This window comes from Lampetra fluviatilis, chromosome 12 (genome assembly GCF_964198595.1).
Source record: "Lampetra fluviatilis chromosome 12, kcLamFluv1.1, whole genome shotgun sequence".
NCBI classification, from domain to species: domain Eukaryota; kingdom Metazoa; phylum Chordata; class Hyperoartia; order Petromyzontiformes; family Petromyzontidae; genus Lampetra; species Lampetra fluviatilis.
This window is the reverse complement of record NC_136286.1, coordinates 49,203-62,901: the sequence shown is the minus strand read 5'-3', so window position 1 is coordinate 62,901 and position 13,699 is coordinate 49,203. Positions and strand designations below refer to the sequence as shown.

At 42.0% G+C, this 13,699-nt stretch overlaps 1 protein-coding gene across 1 annotated transcript in view; it reads left to right on the top strand.

Moving 5' to 3' along the window:
• SRP72 (signal recognition particle 72) overlaps window positions 1–13,699 on the top strand; it is a 54,207-nt gene that overhangs the window by 25,797 nt on the left and 14,711 nt on the right. The window contains exons 11-16 of the mRNA XM_078861253.1: window positions 1,188–1,260; window positions 3,585–3,649; window positions 5,739–5,834; window positions 8,071–8,174; window positions 9,757–9,834; window positions 10,332–10,490. Coding sequence (XP_078717379.1) covers window positions 1,188–1,260; window positions 3,585–3,649; window positions 5,739–5,834; window positions 8,071–8,174; window positions 9,757–9,834; window positions 10,332–10,490 — 575 coding nt within the window. The remainder of the gene's footprint in view (window positions 1–1,187; window positions 1,261–3,584; window positions 3,650–5,738; window positions 5,835–8,070; window positions 8,175–9,756; window positions 9,835–10,331; window positions 10,491–13,699) is intronic.

Sequence of the window (13,699 nt, the reverse complement as noted above, 5' to 3'; positions counted from 1 at the left end):
GCGTCACGGACTCGCTCCAGGATGCTGCGATTTCGTTGAAGTCGCCCATGTTGTTACCCTTACATCCCTACCTACGTTGACGGATTCGTCCCATGTTATTTTATCCCTTGTTATGGGTTGCATGTTTTTATGGGATTTTCATCCCTTTTTGGGACCAACCCTCCTAACTCGCACCACGAGTTCTCCTGTGTTGCGTCTCTTCATTACTTATATGGGTTTTATCTCTAGCCGGGACGGGGGGGGGAGGGGTGGTGATGTAATGAGAAAGCGCCAACCATTGGGTGCCAGAGGGTAACTGGGTACAGGCACTATTATGTAATCGGCATCCAATCCTAAGAGGGAATGATATCTGGGCCAAAGGTGATGTGCGGAGTCGAGAGAGATGCTTCGGGAACCATCGAGAAGGTACCATGAGAGGGCATGGCTAGAGGTGGAGCCTAGCTCCGCCGGGGAAAATATCAGCAGGGGCAGGGGAGGACTGGTGGTTGGTGTGGGCAGTCTGGGGTCCGGACTGCATCGCTGCTCGTCATCTCCTCTCTTCGCCACCGACCACGTAGTGGGTACCCCAGTGAAGCTCGCCCTTCTCTCCGGCACGCCGCCAGCCAACGGCGAGACTGGAGGAGCAGAGCGAACCTCGCTGGTGGACCGGAGAGAGATGCCTCGTCCATGGCGTTGTGAGAAGGGACATTGCCCGGAGAAGGAATTAGAGGAGATGTGCAGTACTACAGTTAATAAAGAAGCACTTTTGCAACAGTTGTCGTGGAAGTCGTTTATTACATTGGTAATATACCACTATCACAGGTAATATACCGTTATCACAGTGGTGTCCAGTGTGCGGATGTCAAAGCATGTTCAGTGTATGGTCTGGTTAAACCGTCACCATTATTCAAGTCAAGAGCAGCAACGACATTTAAAAACCACCTTTCCACTTAATTGTCCAGCTGATATAAGATCAGAAATAGAATATTTTTGTTCAATAGTACACCAATGCGAAAATATTATTTTAATTACTGTGCTTGATAAAATCCATACAATTATAAAATATGCTTGGGGACTAACAATAGTTTGACTTGTGTTTTATATGTTTTCTCACTAACCATGCAGCAATCTATTTTATATGATGCTTGTGAACCATTCAAGTGACTTTGTTAACATTATTTGCACATTTTACCGTGTGTTTATTCCAGGACTTTTGTAATCAACATGGCGATTCTATTCCTGAAATTGAGTTTACTATCGCTCAACTCTACCTTTGTCAAGGTTAGTTCCTGCTGCACACTGACAAAGGAGGGCATGTTTTCTGCTCGTATGGAGAGTGACACTCAAATGTGTGGGTAACAGGGTGGCAGCAGTGGTAACACTTGTGCCCCACATCAAGATGGACCTGTGTTTGATTCCTGACTCAAGCGCCTTTCTTTGGAGAGTTTGTTCTCCCTCTGTTCTGCATGGGAGTTTCCCTCCGGTTTATTCTCGTAGCTAAATAAACCTACGGTATAACTGGTATTAACCAAACATTGCAATGCTTAAAACAATTATACAAATTATTACTGGTCTGGGTCTGTTTTTGTTGTTGTTTCGCTACCTTGCCCAAACTTACATGTGGTTTTGACAAGTCGGGAAGAATGTATTGCACTTGTGCAATTTGTACTTGTACACTTTACATAGTTTATTTATCTTAGCAACTTGCTTACCTTTTCTCTATCTTGCACTCATGTCATGTATTGCATTTTTGTTGAACTAACTCACTTGCCCCTACTGGACATCTGTAAAAAAGAGCTTCACAATTACAATAATCTTAATTTCATTTATATAGCGGATTTTCATCCAGGATTTCAAAGCACTGTACAGGACATGGCAGCAGACACTGAGCATAAAAAATATGATATTATAAATACATTTTAAGAATCCATTTACGAAGTGAACTAAAAGCTTGATAAGCGTTGGTGCATAAATAGGTTGTAAGACACATTTTTAAAATGTCCACATACTCGGAGATATCTCGTGTAAGAGTGTTCCGTAGCCTGGGTCCTAGACGGGAAAATTGTCGATCACCCATAGACCAAAGCCTCAACCTCGGAATGCAGAGAAGAACTAATCTCCAGATCTTAGGGACCTTGAGGGGACATGGATGCAGCATGTCAATGATGTAGGCTGGGGCAAGATAGATTCCTCCTGCAGTCTAAATTAAGATTCAGAACATCGCCCCATACTGGAAAAAAAAGTGTCAGGACTGTCCTGAAAATGTGTTGAGACTCGGTTAGGATTTCCAGGCATTTTAACAAAAATACATAAATGCATACATATCCATACATATATTTTACCTATAAAATATCTTTAAGTGGAACATCTCGTTTGAAAGGGTGTCCAGTGTGTCGTTGTCCTTCCTCGCACCTCTGATTAGCCCAGTTGGCTACGTACAGTTCAAAAGAAGTTCAACATACGTACATAGCAAACACGTAATGACATATACAAACACGTAAAATTTCTAAATGAATTTACATAGTGAACGTCAAAGTAAAAAATGTTTTTAATAATTTGATGATGCACATTACCAGTTCACAGTAAATATAGTCTAGTTGTAGCAGTTGCAAATGTTGTGCAAGTGTTTTTATTATGACCATATCAGCCATAGAATTTGCTCCTTAACAGCACTTGTCCCAACAGGGCTAAACAAACTTTGTGCTTGTGTTTGGTGCATGTCTTTGTGTGTGTGCGTTTATCAATCTTGGGCCTCCCTGAGGTCAACTCGGCTTCAAATGAGTACCTGTTCCGATTTACAAACATTGTCACTGGGGAGACAAAGGGGGTCGGGCGTGGTGCTGGCCGCCCACCCCCTCGTGTATTGTGCTGGCCTTCATAGATGCTCGCTAACAGCACTTTGCCCCGACTGTTAAAGGATATACGGAGGATCTTTGTGCGCATACACGTCTGAGTCTGTTTTTTTTGCGTGTATTGTAACAACTTGCATTATTTAAGTAATGTTAAGGATTTAGATTTTTTTTGGAGTGCTTAAATAATTGAACACGCATCTTAAGCACTTAAAGATGTATCTATTGCAACGTGCACGTGTAATGTTTGGTACTTGTAAACTAACATCTATTTTATGTAAATTTTACAATAAAAAATATATTTTGCCCGTGTTTTTTTAGCATTATACAAAATCATGTCATTTGACTTTCTTATTTTGGGAAATTCAACATGGTATCGGATATCCAAACATCTGATTTTTTAAATTCATCTGTGAAATTCCAATATCTAATAATGTAATTAAATGGTAAGTAACTTATTATTAGTTATCTAACTGATGCTTGCTTTGGTGCACTGCCTTTTATAGGTTGTGGACCCAATTCATCATCACATGAGTCATAACACATTTGTCATCGGATAGTCTGAGGGCTTAGTGTCCCTATTATCCAATAAAGACAACAGACTAGACACACTTTTGGTGATGTGGCATGCAAGATTTCCACAAAAAATACACTACTCAGCAACTGCCTGGGGTAGATGGTCTCTGAATCCACACAATTTTAAGTCGCATGATGTGCTTCAGAATGCATCATTTCCCGTGTATTTTTTTTTCTCAGGACATTTTGCCAAGGCCTGTGAAAAGTTGAAATCCATCGAAAAGTTCAGGTTTTGCCCTGGAATTGTAAGTTTTTGTGCAGATTTACAGTAAACCTTTGCATATTCGCGAGCCACTAAATGTGTCCTAGTTCCCTATTCGCGACCCACCAGACTCCAGTGTTTGCGAGTGTACCTAGTACCAGGCCACCCACGCCGGTGAGCTGCGCGCAGAATGTTGATGCATTAGAAACTTGTCTGCGAAGATTGGGCATGCCCCCTCGGCTGCCCGCTTAGTCATCAAGTTTCGCAGTCATCCCGCTTGGAACTCGCTATTGTGCATTTTTACTTTATATGTACAGTGGTCCCTCAGAATATGATACCATCGATGAGTTATGTTTTGATTAACTATCCACCTCGCATAGAGTCCCATTGTTTCTATTCACGATACATTTTCGATTTACGATATCACGCGGCCGCCAAATTCGGCTAATCGGAGCGCTCCCAAGTGGACTCGGCAGACCTCAGCCAATCAGTGACGCCCTTTTATGAGCGTTTTGAGAGCAACTGGATAGCTTTTCAATGTTTAACGTGTGTTGCTTATGGAAACAGCTCTCTTGAATAATGTTTGTTTTACTTAAAAGTTAAATAAGATCAATAACAATGGCCCTTAAAATGAATGTGAAGAAAGACAAAGTGAGGAATACTTTTTTCTTCCACCTGAACTTCTCTCAATCCATTAAGCCATCCATTATCTTAGCCTGAGGTAAGAATTTTTTATTTTATGATTTATTTATGCACCTTTTTATGCTCATTAGTAATTATCAAATTTTCTATTACTATTAATGCTTGAATATGTTATTATAACGTTTTTCTTTTAAAATAGCGTTCTAAAATATTAGAAACGATGTTTTTAGGGTGAAAAAGGTCAACTTCCAATTGTCTTGGAACAAATTAAGCCTTTAACGTGTATGTCCTATTTTCGATTAACGATAATTTCAATTAACGATTATTTTCGTGGAACCAATTAATATCGTTAACCGGGGGACCGCTGTACTTACAGCCGGCTCATTTCTACATTTTGGTATAAACGAGTCGACTGTGAGGACCTTTAAAAAGAACGCGGATGCAATCAGGAAAAGTTTTGTGGCTATTGCTACTCCCCCAGAGTGCTAAAATCATAATAATTGTGCAGCATTGTTATCAAACACCTGCATCTCCCGAGGCATCCTCCTGAATTCCTCACCACCACCATCATCATCATCGTCAAATCATCATCATTATCAAAGGCAATACAAAAACACACATCGTTCTTTGTAGTTTATTTATTCTAGTCATTGTTATTAATCATTTACCATTTATTTTACCATTTCTTCCCTGTGTTCCTCATTGGAATAAGGTTTCTGCATTTTCAAGAACATAACCCTCACGGATAGAGGGTTTACTATACTATATTATATATTATGCATACGCAAATTGTGTATTATGATCCTTTATTCTTAAAACTACAAAACATGTTTGAATTTTAAAAAATATATATATATACTTATTTCATGGGTGGCACGGTGGGCAGAAAGGGTAAAACCTATTCTTATTTTGTTAATCATTTTTGATACTGGCAAAAATGTCCCACAGATATAACTGCTCGACCCAAGCTATGTGTTCTGATACTTGCATTGTCTTTGTACTTTTGCCTTTTGGCGTTTTCTTGTCTAACACTGGTGTGGCAAGGCCATGAAGAAGGCTGCTTTCTTTGGTGTAGGCCAATCAGTTTCAAAGACGATGCATATATCAGAGCATATTTTGCCCCAAGTATGTGTGCTTAATCCAGACTTGATGCCTTGCAAAAGGTATCTATTTGGTGTTTGAACATCTTATCACCTTTTATATTTCCAGGAAGGGTAAAACCCATTCTTATTTTTTCCATCTTTTTTTGATACTGAAAAAGGTCCCATAGGGTAACTGGTGTTGGCCAAAATACACCAACGCTGAAATATTATTTGCAAATTACTTAATTTGGGATTACACATGGCAAAATCTCCCCCCTACTGTGAAAAACTTGGCACGAGCCTCCTGAAAGAGTCATGAGAGTACAGAGTGAGGCTTTTTATGGTAATCGAGTGTGATCCTAAGAAATTATACTCACCTGTTGTACGTTTGTTTTGATCGTTTGCCAGGTCTCCGCTCTCGTGACGTTGCATACACATGAGGAGAATATCGATGAGGCCATCGACATTTTAAACGGGGCCATTGATTGGTACAAGAAGCATGAGGTAAATTATTCAGCTTTGGTGACACATGTAGGCGCTCGAGATATTTTATGTATGTTAAAATAAAACTACATTTTAGTTTTCTATTATACATATGTATGCATGTTGAACTTTCTTTCGGCCTACTCTCTGGGAAAAAAAACATTTATCATCACCATCAGCCATGGACAATCCAGATAGACTTCAAATTGCTGAAATGTTTAGTGTTTGTCCATTAGTTGAGTGTAAGGGGTAAGTTACTGAATCTGTTTTTTGATCGGTAGTTTCAGATCTTTCTGTGACAGCAATATAACATTGATGAACTGTTAGGTTTAAAATCTATGTGTATTAGTAATATAATTAAAATACAACAGGAATTTGGGAGAATTGTACATCTGAGCAGAACCCAAAAGCACATTCTGTGCCTTGATTAACATCCCTGCATTCAGACAGAAAGGACAGACACGTTCTGTTTGGCCAGCTGATCTCGTGCTCCATAGACATCTAGATTGAGTGACATTGAGAGAGGCTGAATTTCTAAGATGGTTGGAATTTCTTTCAGATTTCTCACCATCTAGCGTTCATTTTGTTTGTTTAATGTAATCTATATATAAAAGGGAAATTTGTGAACATGTGTGTGTGTTAGAAATGTTTAGCATACTTCCCAACATGCAACAAACTTGAAATTTGGCATGTGGTTAGCTTCCAGACTGTACCTAATGCAAAAAGTATAAAAATTTACTTTTTATTTGGGGGGGGGGGGTGGGGGGCAAATAATGGATATATTTTGCACGGCAAGTGAGCGGTGATGTCACATCTGTGATGTCACCCGCATGCGGTAGCGTCACGCAGTGTGTCTGCTGATGTCACGCATTTGACATGTGATCATCTGACGAAATCTCAAGAGCCTCCACCACCCGAAGCAGCCTAACAAATTGATTGTCTCTCATACAGTGGCTTAATGCACCAATTGTTATCGTTGCAGCTCAATTTAACACGTAGTAGGCTTTCGCAAGCAATATTATTCATAATAAAGGCTTTTTGGTTAGATCACGTAAATTTAAATGTGTCGTTAACCCACCACCACACGACACAGCCAATTATTAAGGTTTGGCATGTGAACAAAACGTGCCACTTAGCTGTACTTCAGCACATCTGTGCGATGGCGAGTAAACGCACATCATTTACAATTGAGTACTGTGACGTTTTGCTGGTGATAACAACAACCAGCTTCATCAGGCGATTTGCCAAAATTGTGAGGAAGTCTTCTTGCTTCTGGTCTTAAATAGAGTAAGATGATGTCATCACTGTGATCTTTGCACCTGATAGGCTCAGAGGGGGTTTAGTGTTATCATATCAATTATATTGGATCCTGTTAAATCTGAAAATATGCAGTACATAATAGATGATGGGTTAATCACAGTTAATCAATATGTGCTGCCTTTATAATGTTCTTGGAGGGAGACGGAGTCTTCGTAGAGGCAACACGGTTTATTTTACCAACAGTTTACACTAATCCCTAACACAAAGGGGTAATGGCCCCTTCCACCCACAACCTGGGGAGGTACAGCCTCCGGGCTATCGTACCTTCAACTCTCTCTACTCCAGCCCTGCGGCTAGCTAGACCTAGGGGAGGCTGACCCACCGCTGGCCCGGTGGGTCCCTGACCACTGGCCCATCCGGACCTGGCCCTTACAAGGGCATCAGGCCGAGGGAACCTCAGGGTCCTAACCCCACGACCACTGGCACCGCACTGAGCCCTGGCCCTTAGAAGGACGTCGACGGCTTGGGGTCCAGGGTCTTCTTCTTCAGGCGGCTTCTGGCTTCGGCTTGAGATGGGCTGACTCGCGCTCTCAGGGACCCGCCTTATATACTCATTCTCCCTGAGGGGCGGGGTTCTGGGGGATCGTCGCTTCTGCCAGCCCCCTCCCCTCAGAGGGGTTCCAACCGCAGTTGGCCCGACCGGTCCGGACCGGTTTCTACCCCTCCCCCTGGTTGTGGCGCGTGTGTGTCAATCATGACCACCACACCTTGAATAAGCTTGCAATAAAAAAAACATACACAACACCTAAAAATATAATGCTATAGAAAAAAATGCGAAAATAAGCTATTTTAGATAATAATGATCATTGATAATTATACGGCGTTTTTGAAAATCGGTTGCCCCCTTTGCCCCGAAGCCGCTGGATAATCTATGATTTACTGTACTTGTTTTGCACCATTAAAAGTGGTTGTGTTCAATGTGTGCAATGTTTTGCAGCCTCACTCCACTGTGCATCTGCGACTCATGAGAGAAGCCGCCCAGTTCAAGCTAAGACACGGGCGCCAGAAGGATGCTGTGAATGACTTGGAACAGCTTTGGAGGTGGGGGGGGGGACCCTGTGGTGTAAAGGGCATTGTTAATTCTTGACTTAAAGCTTTCGTGGCTGCAGGAATGAATTTTTTTTGGGTCTTTCGGTAAAGTCACGTAGATAGGTTCGAATAAAATAACAAAAACTACGACGTTTCGATGGCAACACAAGCGGGTGTCATCAGGAAAAGGGGGTTAGCCTCTAAAGGCAAACTGTTAATATTGGGTTGGCAGTGAGCAGATAGCATGCAATATTGAGCAGATAAGTCAGCAAGGTGGCGCAGTGGTGACACGAAAATAAAGCCAAAATGAACCACACGGAATTATTGGTATTGGACAAAATATTCCAATGCTGAAAATTACCTGCAGGTAAAAAAAACGTCTGAACCCTCATATAAAGAGTCTTGAGACTCAGTGAGGCTTTCTTGGGTAAACAAGCATAGGCATAAAATATATCACAAAATATATAGAATCTGAATATGTATTTATACTGGAGGAATCTGATGAGTTATAAATCTTCTTTATATATCTAGATTTGAAGCTTTCGTGACTGTAAGGATTCATATTCTTAGGTTTTTTCGGTAAAGTCACGTAGGTAAAAACTTAAAATTAATAAAAGTAAAATAAAATAAAAATCACGACGTTTCGGAGGCAACACAAGCTTCCGTCTTCAGGTGGAACCGTCACAGCCACGACAGCTGTATCACGTAAATGAGAGATTACAAGAGCTACCACTCCGTATATATAATGGTTGAAGAGGGGAAGGGCCAAGTACGGCACACTTTTTATTGATATGGTAAGGTGAGGCTTAAGACTAAGAATAGACTGCATAACAAAAGACTGAGCCTTTGTTATGGAGAGGTGCGGTTTGTGACTACGCCTAGCCTACATAACAAAAGTGTGAGAAAAGAAAGAAAAAACTAAACCTGGTAAAACAAAACTGGCTGTCTATCAATAACCTGTAATAGTTGTCTGTCAAATAAGATGGTCCAAATAAGTGTAGTTAAATCTTTTTTGCATGGTTAATCACATCTTTCCAATGATTACTCAGTTTGTAACCATCATCACGGTTGAAATTATATATTCAAACACAGACATAATTTGCAGATTGGACAAATTTCGATTATGACGACAGCACACAATAGCCCAGTCGTTTTCGGATGACATCACGCGACCTTTAACATCCACTGTGAAGCAGACGGCTTGTATTTTAGGGTTGATACACCCGCAGTATTACCCAGGGTGCCCTGCTGGATTAGATCCATGAGCCTCTGTAACAAGCATTGAACGTGCTACCACTGGGCCATATCATGGCACAGTTCAGGTTGACTGTGGTATCTTTGTGTTCACTGGTCACACTCCTCATCGCAATGTACCTTGACTGGGTATTGCTCAACATTTCACTCCTCATCATGCAATATGGCATCATCACTCATGTCATCTTTCATCGTTATCATTACATTTGCCATCAATAAACATTATGACCAACCACATCATTACACCAAAGACTCTCACATCAATAAACACACCGTCAAAAGTAGCCTGTGGTCATTGTATGCATGCCTTTTTAACTCTGCTTATGTCATGACATTTCAGGCAGGACCCCCTGGATGTGAAGAACCTTGCTCAGCTCATCTCTGCCTATTCTCAAGTTGATGCTCGCAAAGCCAAGGAGTATCCTATCAAGATCTAATTACATTTTCCTTGGTTTCCTTTTAAATATAACTGATAATGACCATAATATTCTTCTTCCACATACCTATGAAAAGTGACAGATTCAGTTGTAAGTGATTTATCCAATCAATTAATTGTCTTAAGAGTTGATGAATTGCAGATTTGTCCACCTCCACCGCTGCCTTCCCATGTATATATGGGGTGGCAGCACAAAGTTAAATCGCTCTAGACGGTGGGATGCTGACAGGGCATATCTCGGAGGTCGCTGCGTGTCGACTGCAGCAGCTGCGGGTTCTGGCGGAGGGTAGACGGCATTGGCGAGGTGTGGTGGCATCAACGGCTTGAGCCACGATGACATCTTGGTCTAGAATGAGTAAACCAACTTTCTCAAAGACTGCAGGGTGAGGACGATACAGATGCATTGTGGTCACTTTACATGATGAGAAATGCTGAGAGGATAAATGGTGGAGCCCATTGCCCTTAACCGCGCTCCTCAGGCTGAGCCAACACCTGCCAGCAGTGGATGCCACCGCACTGCACGTAGATGTGGATGCCTTGGAGAGTCCGCACGGCTTGGCATTTGTGCGCCGCAAGGCAGTGCGGCAAGCAGCAACAGCAGCAGCAGAAACTCAGAAGCAGCATGTCAAGGAGCAGAGGTGAGTGGTGGGCCCTTGGGCCCTGTGGTACGCAACACCTTCCATGCCATTGCGATATTAGTATAACGCTTTTTTACCTGGAGATGCCTCGCTCAGTCCCAAGAGGGTCCTGCCAGGTTTTTGCAGCAGGGAGTGACAATGCTATATTTCCCAATTGATTTTCAGGTAACATTTAACATTTCTCTGATGTTTTTCCAAAAGCTGTTACATTGTACGTTTTTAGCTCTGGTTGGAAACCAGAGAACCCAGAGGAAATATATTTAGAATAGAGGAAGAAAACATACAAACTCTACAACAGATAGGTGCCTGAGTTGCAAATCGATCCCCGACCCTTGTTGCTATGAGGTACAATTGTTGCCACTGCGCCATCCTGCTGTTCAGCATATCATGTGAATGACTTGGAGTATGTAGATGGTGTAGTGCAGCTTTTGCCAGTTTTAATGTAGGCTTTTTTGATATGTTAAAACTATATTTATTTTACCAGGTCAGGGCCACTGAGCTATGATAGTCTTTTTCAGAAGCGACCTGGCCCCAAATGATAGCTCAATGAAGCGGCTTATTATGTTAAATTGTATAGTAGCCAAATACTCTAAAAGCATGATTCTTACGTCTTTACCGACGTCATGCAATACAGTGATGTCATGCTGTGATGCAATGACGTAATACACACGTTATGTGACTTAACGCCGTGCTTACCCCGTGGATACTCAAATTTCCAGGCCGCGGTTGGTTAACAGGCGTACGGAAGTAAATCATATATTCAGATCTCGCGGTTGGTAAATTCGCGGTTGGTGAAGGAATACTGTAATTTGGTACTGCCATGGGGTAAAGGCGAGTGCACAATAGGTCAATTGGCAGGTTTGCGTATGGTGAGGTAAAGTGTGGGTAACTCCCACCTCTTGCCAAAAAAACACCTGGCCAGTGGGGACGAGTAGGCCAAATATCTTCTAGAGATGTGCGCGTTGGGAGTCAATGAAAATGGGGAGAATAGTAGCTTACTTATGTAGGTTGTAGTAAGAGAGTTGTTCATGAGTACTCTTTTTATCAGAAGTACAGTATTTATTAGAAGTACAGTATTCCCGTGTTACAGTATTCACAAACTTGCCCCGCAATTTCGGCTTTTCACTAATCGCATCTGGAACTCTACACGACTGCATCGAGAGAGAGAAAGAAAGTGATGAAATAAGGTGATGAGAGAATGTGTTGTGAGAAAGGGATGAGATGAAGTGATGAGAGATAAATCTAAGTTCATTTAAAATTTACTAGCGGTAAGTACCCGGCGTTGCCCGGGCGAAAAATATATTTCAAATATTCTTTTTAAAACCCTACATATACATACACAGATACTAAGGTGTTGTGAAAGCCCGGTGGGCCGTTTGTACATTTCTCCAGCAACAAAATTATAAGAGGCTTGCACAAGTCGAAAACGTTATAGAAAGTGGGTAAATAGTTGATCTAAAAGGTTTACGAAAATTGTCGACCCCCCCCCCCCCCCTCAAAAAATATCTTTACCCCCACGTAGGTATATATACCTACACACCCTACATACAACAGAGTAAGTAGTATCTACTGACTGTACAGTAGTATCTACTCAGCCAGTAGTTGCTGCTGTTTAGTAGTATTTACTGATTGTAGCAGTAACGACTGACCGTATTAGTATTTACTGGCCCTACAGTAGTATCTACCAACTGTATAGTAGTAACGACTAACTGTATAGTAGTATCTGCTGACTCGATAGTAGTACCCACTGACTATAGTAGTAACTACTAACTCTATAGCAGTGTCTACTCTATAGTAGTATCTACTGAGTCTAGTAGCTATTGACTGTTTAGTATCTACTGACTGTAGCAGTATTGACTGACTGTAGTGGTATATACTGACTTTTAGTATCTACTCACTCTATATAGCAGTATCTACCAATTCGATAGCAATATCTACTATCACTACAGCAGTGCATACTGAATGAGGTGGTACCTGGTATCACTACAGCCGTGCATACCCAATCTGGTGGTACCTGCTTTAACTACAGCAGTACATACCAAGTTTGGTCGTACCTGCTTTCACTACAGCAGTGCATACGGACTGTGGGTGTAACTGCTTTCACTACAGCAATGCATATTGACTGTAGTTGTACCTACTATGACTACAGCAGCGCATGCCGACTTTGGTGGTACCTGCTTAAACTACAGCAGTGCATAGTGACTGTGGTGGTATCCTGCAATGACTACAGCAGTGCACACTGACTGTGGTGGGACCTGCTTTAACTACAGCAGTGCATACCGACTGTGATGGTTCTTGCTATCACTACAGCAATGCATACTGACTGTGGTGGCAACTGCTATGACTACAGCAGTGCAATACCGACTTTGGTTGGACCTGCTTTCACTACAGCAATGCATACTGACTGTGGTGGTACCTGCTTTAACTACAGCATTGCATACCGACTGTGGTGGTACCTGGTATGATAACAGCAGTGCATACTGACTGTGGTGATCCCTGCTATGATTACAGCAGTGCATACTGACTGTGGTGGCACCTGCTATGATTACAGCAGTGCATACTGACTGTGGTGGTACCTGTTATGATTACAGCAGTGCATACTGCTGTGGTGGTACCTTGCCATGATTACAGCAGTGCATATTGTGGTCGTACCTGCTATGATTACAGCAGTGCATATAGTGGTGGTACATGCTATGATTACAGCAGTGCATACTGCTGTGGGTGGTACCTGCTATTACAGCAGTGCATACTGCTGTGGTGGTACCTGCTATGCTTACAGCAGTGCATACTGCTGTAGTGGTACCTGCTATGCTTACAGCAGTGCATACTGACTGTGGTGGTACCTGCTATGATTACATATCATACGCTGAGTCACACATCATACATTCACTCACACAACCACTGACCCATTCACTCATCATACACTAATTCACTCATCATACACTCATCATACGCTGACTCATGATACACTGAGTCATTCACACATCATACACTCACACAACCACTGACCCATTCACTCATCATACACTAATTCACTCATCATGCACGCGCTCATCATACGCTGACTCACTCATCATACGCTGACTCACTCACACATACACTCACTCATCATACACTAATTCACTCATCATACACTCACTCATCATACACTGACTCACTCATCATACGCTGACTCACACAACCACTGACCCATTCACGCATCATACACT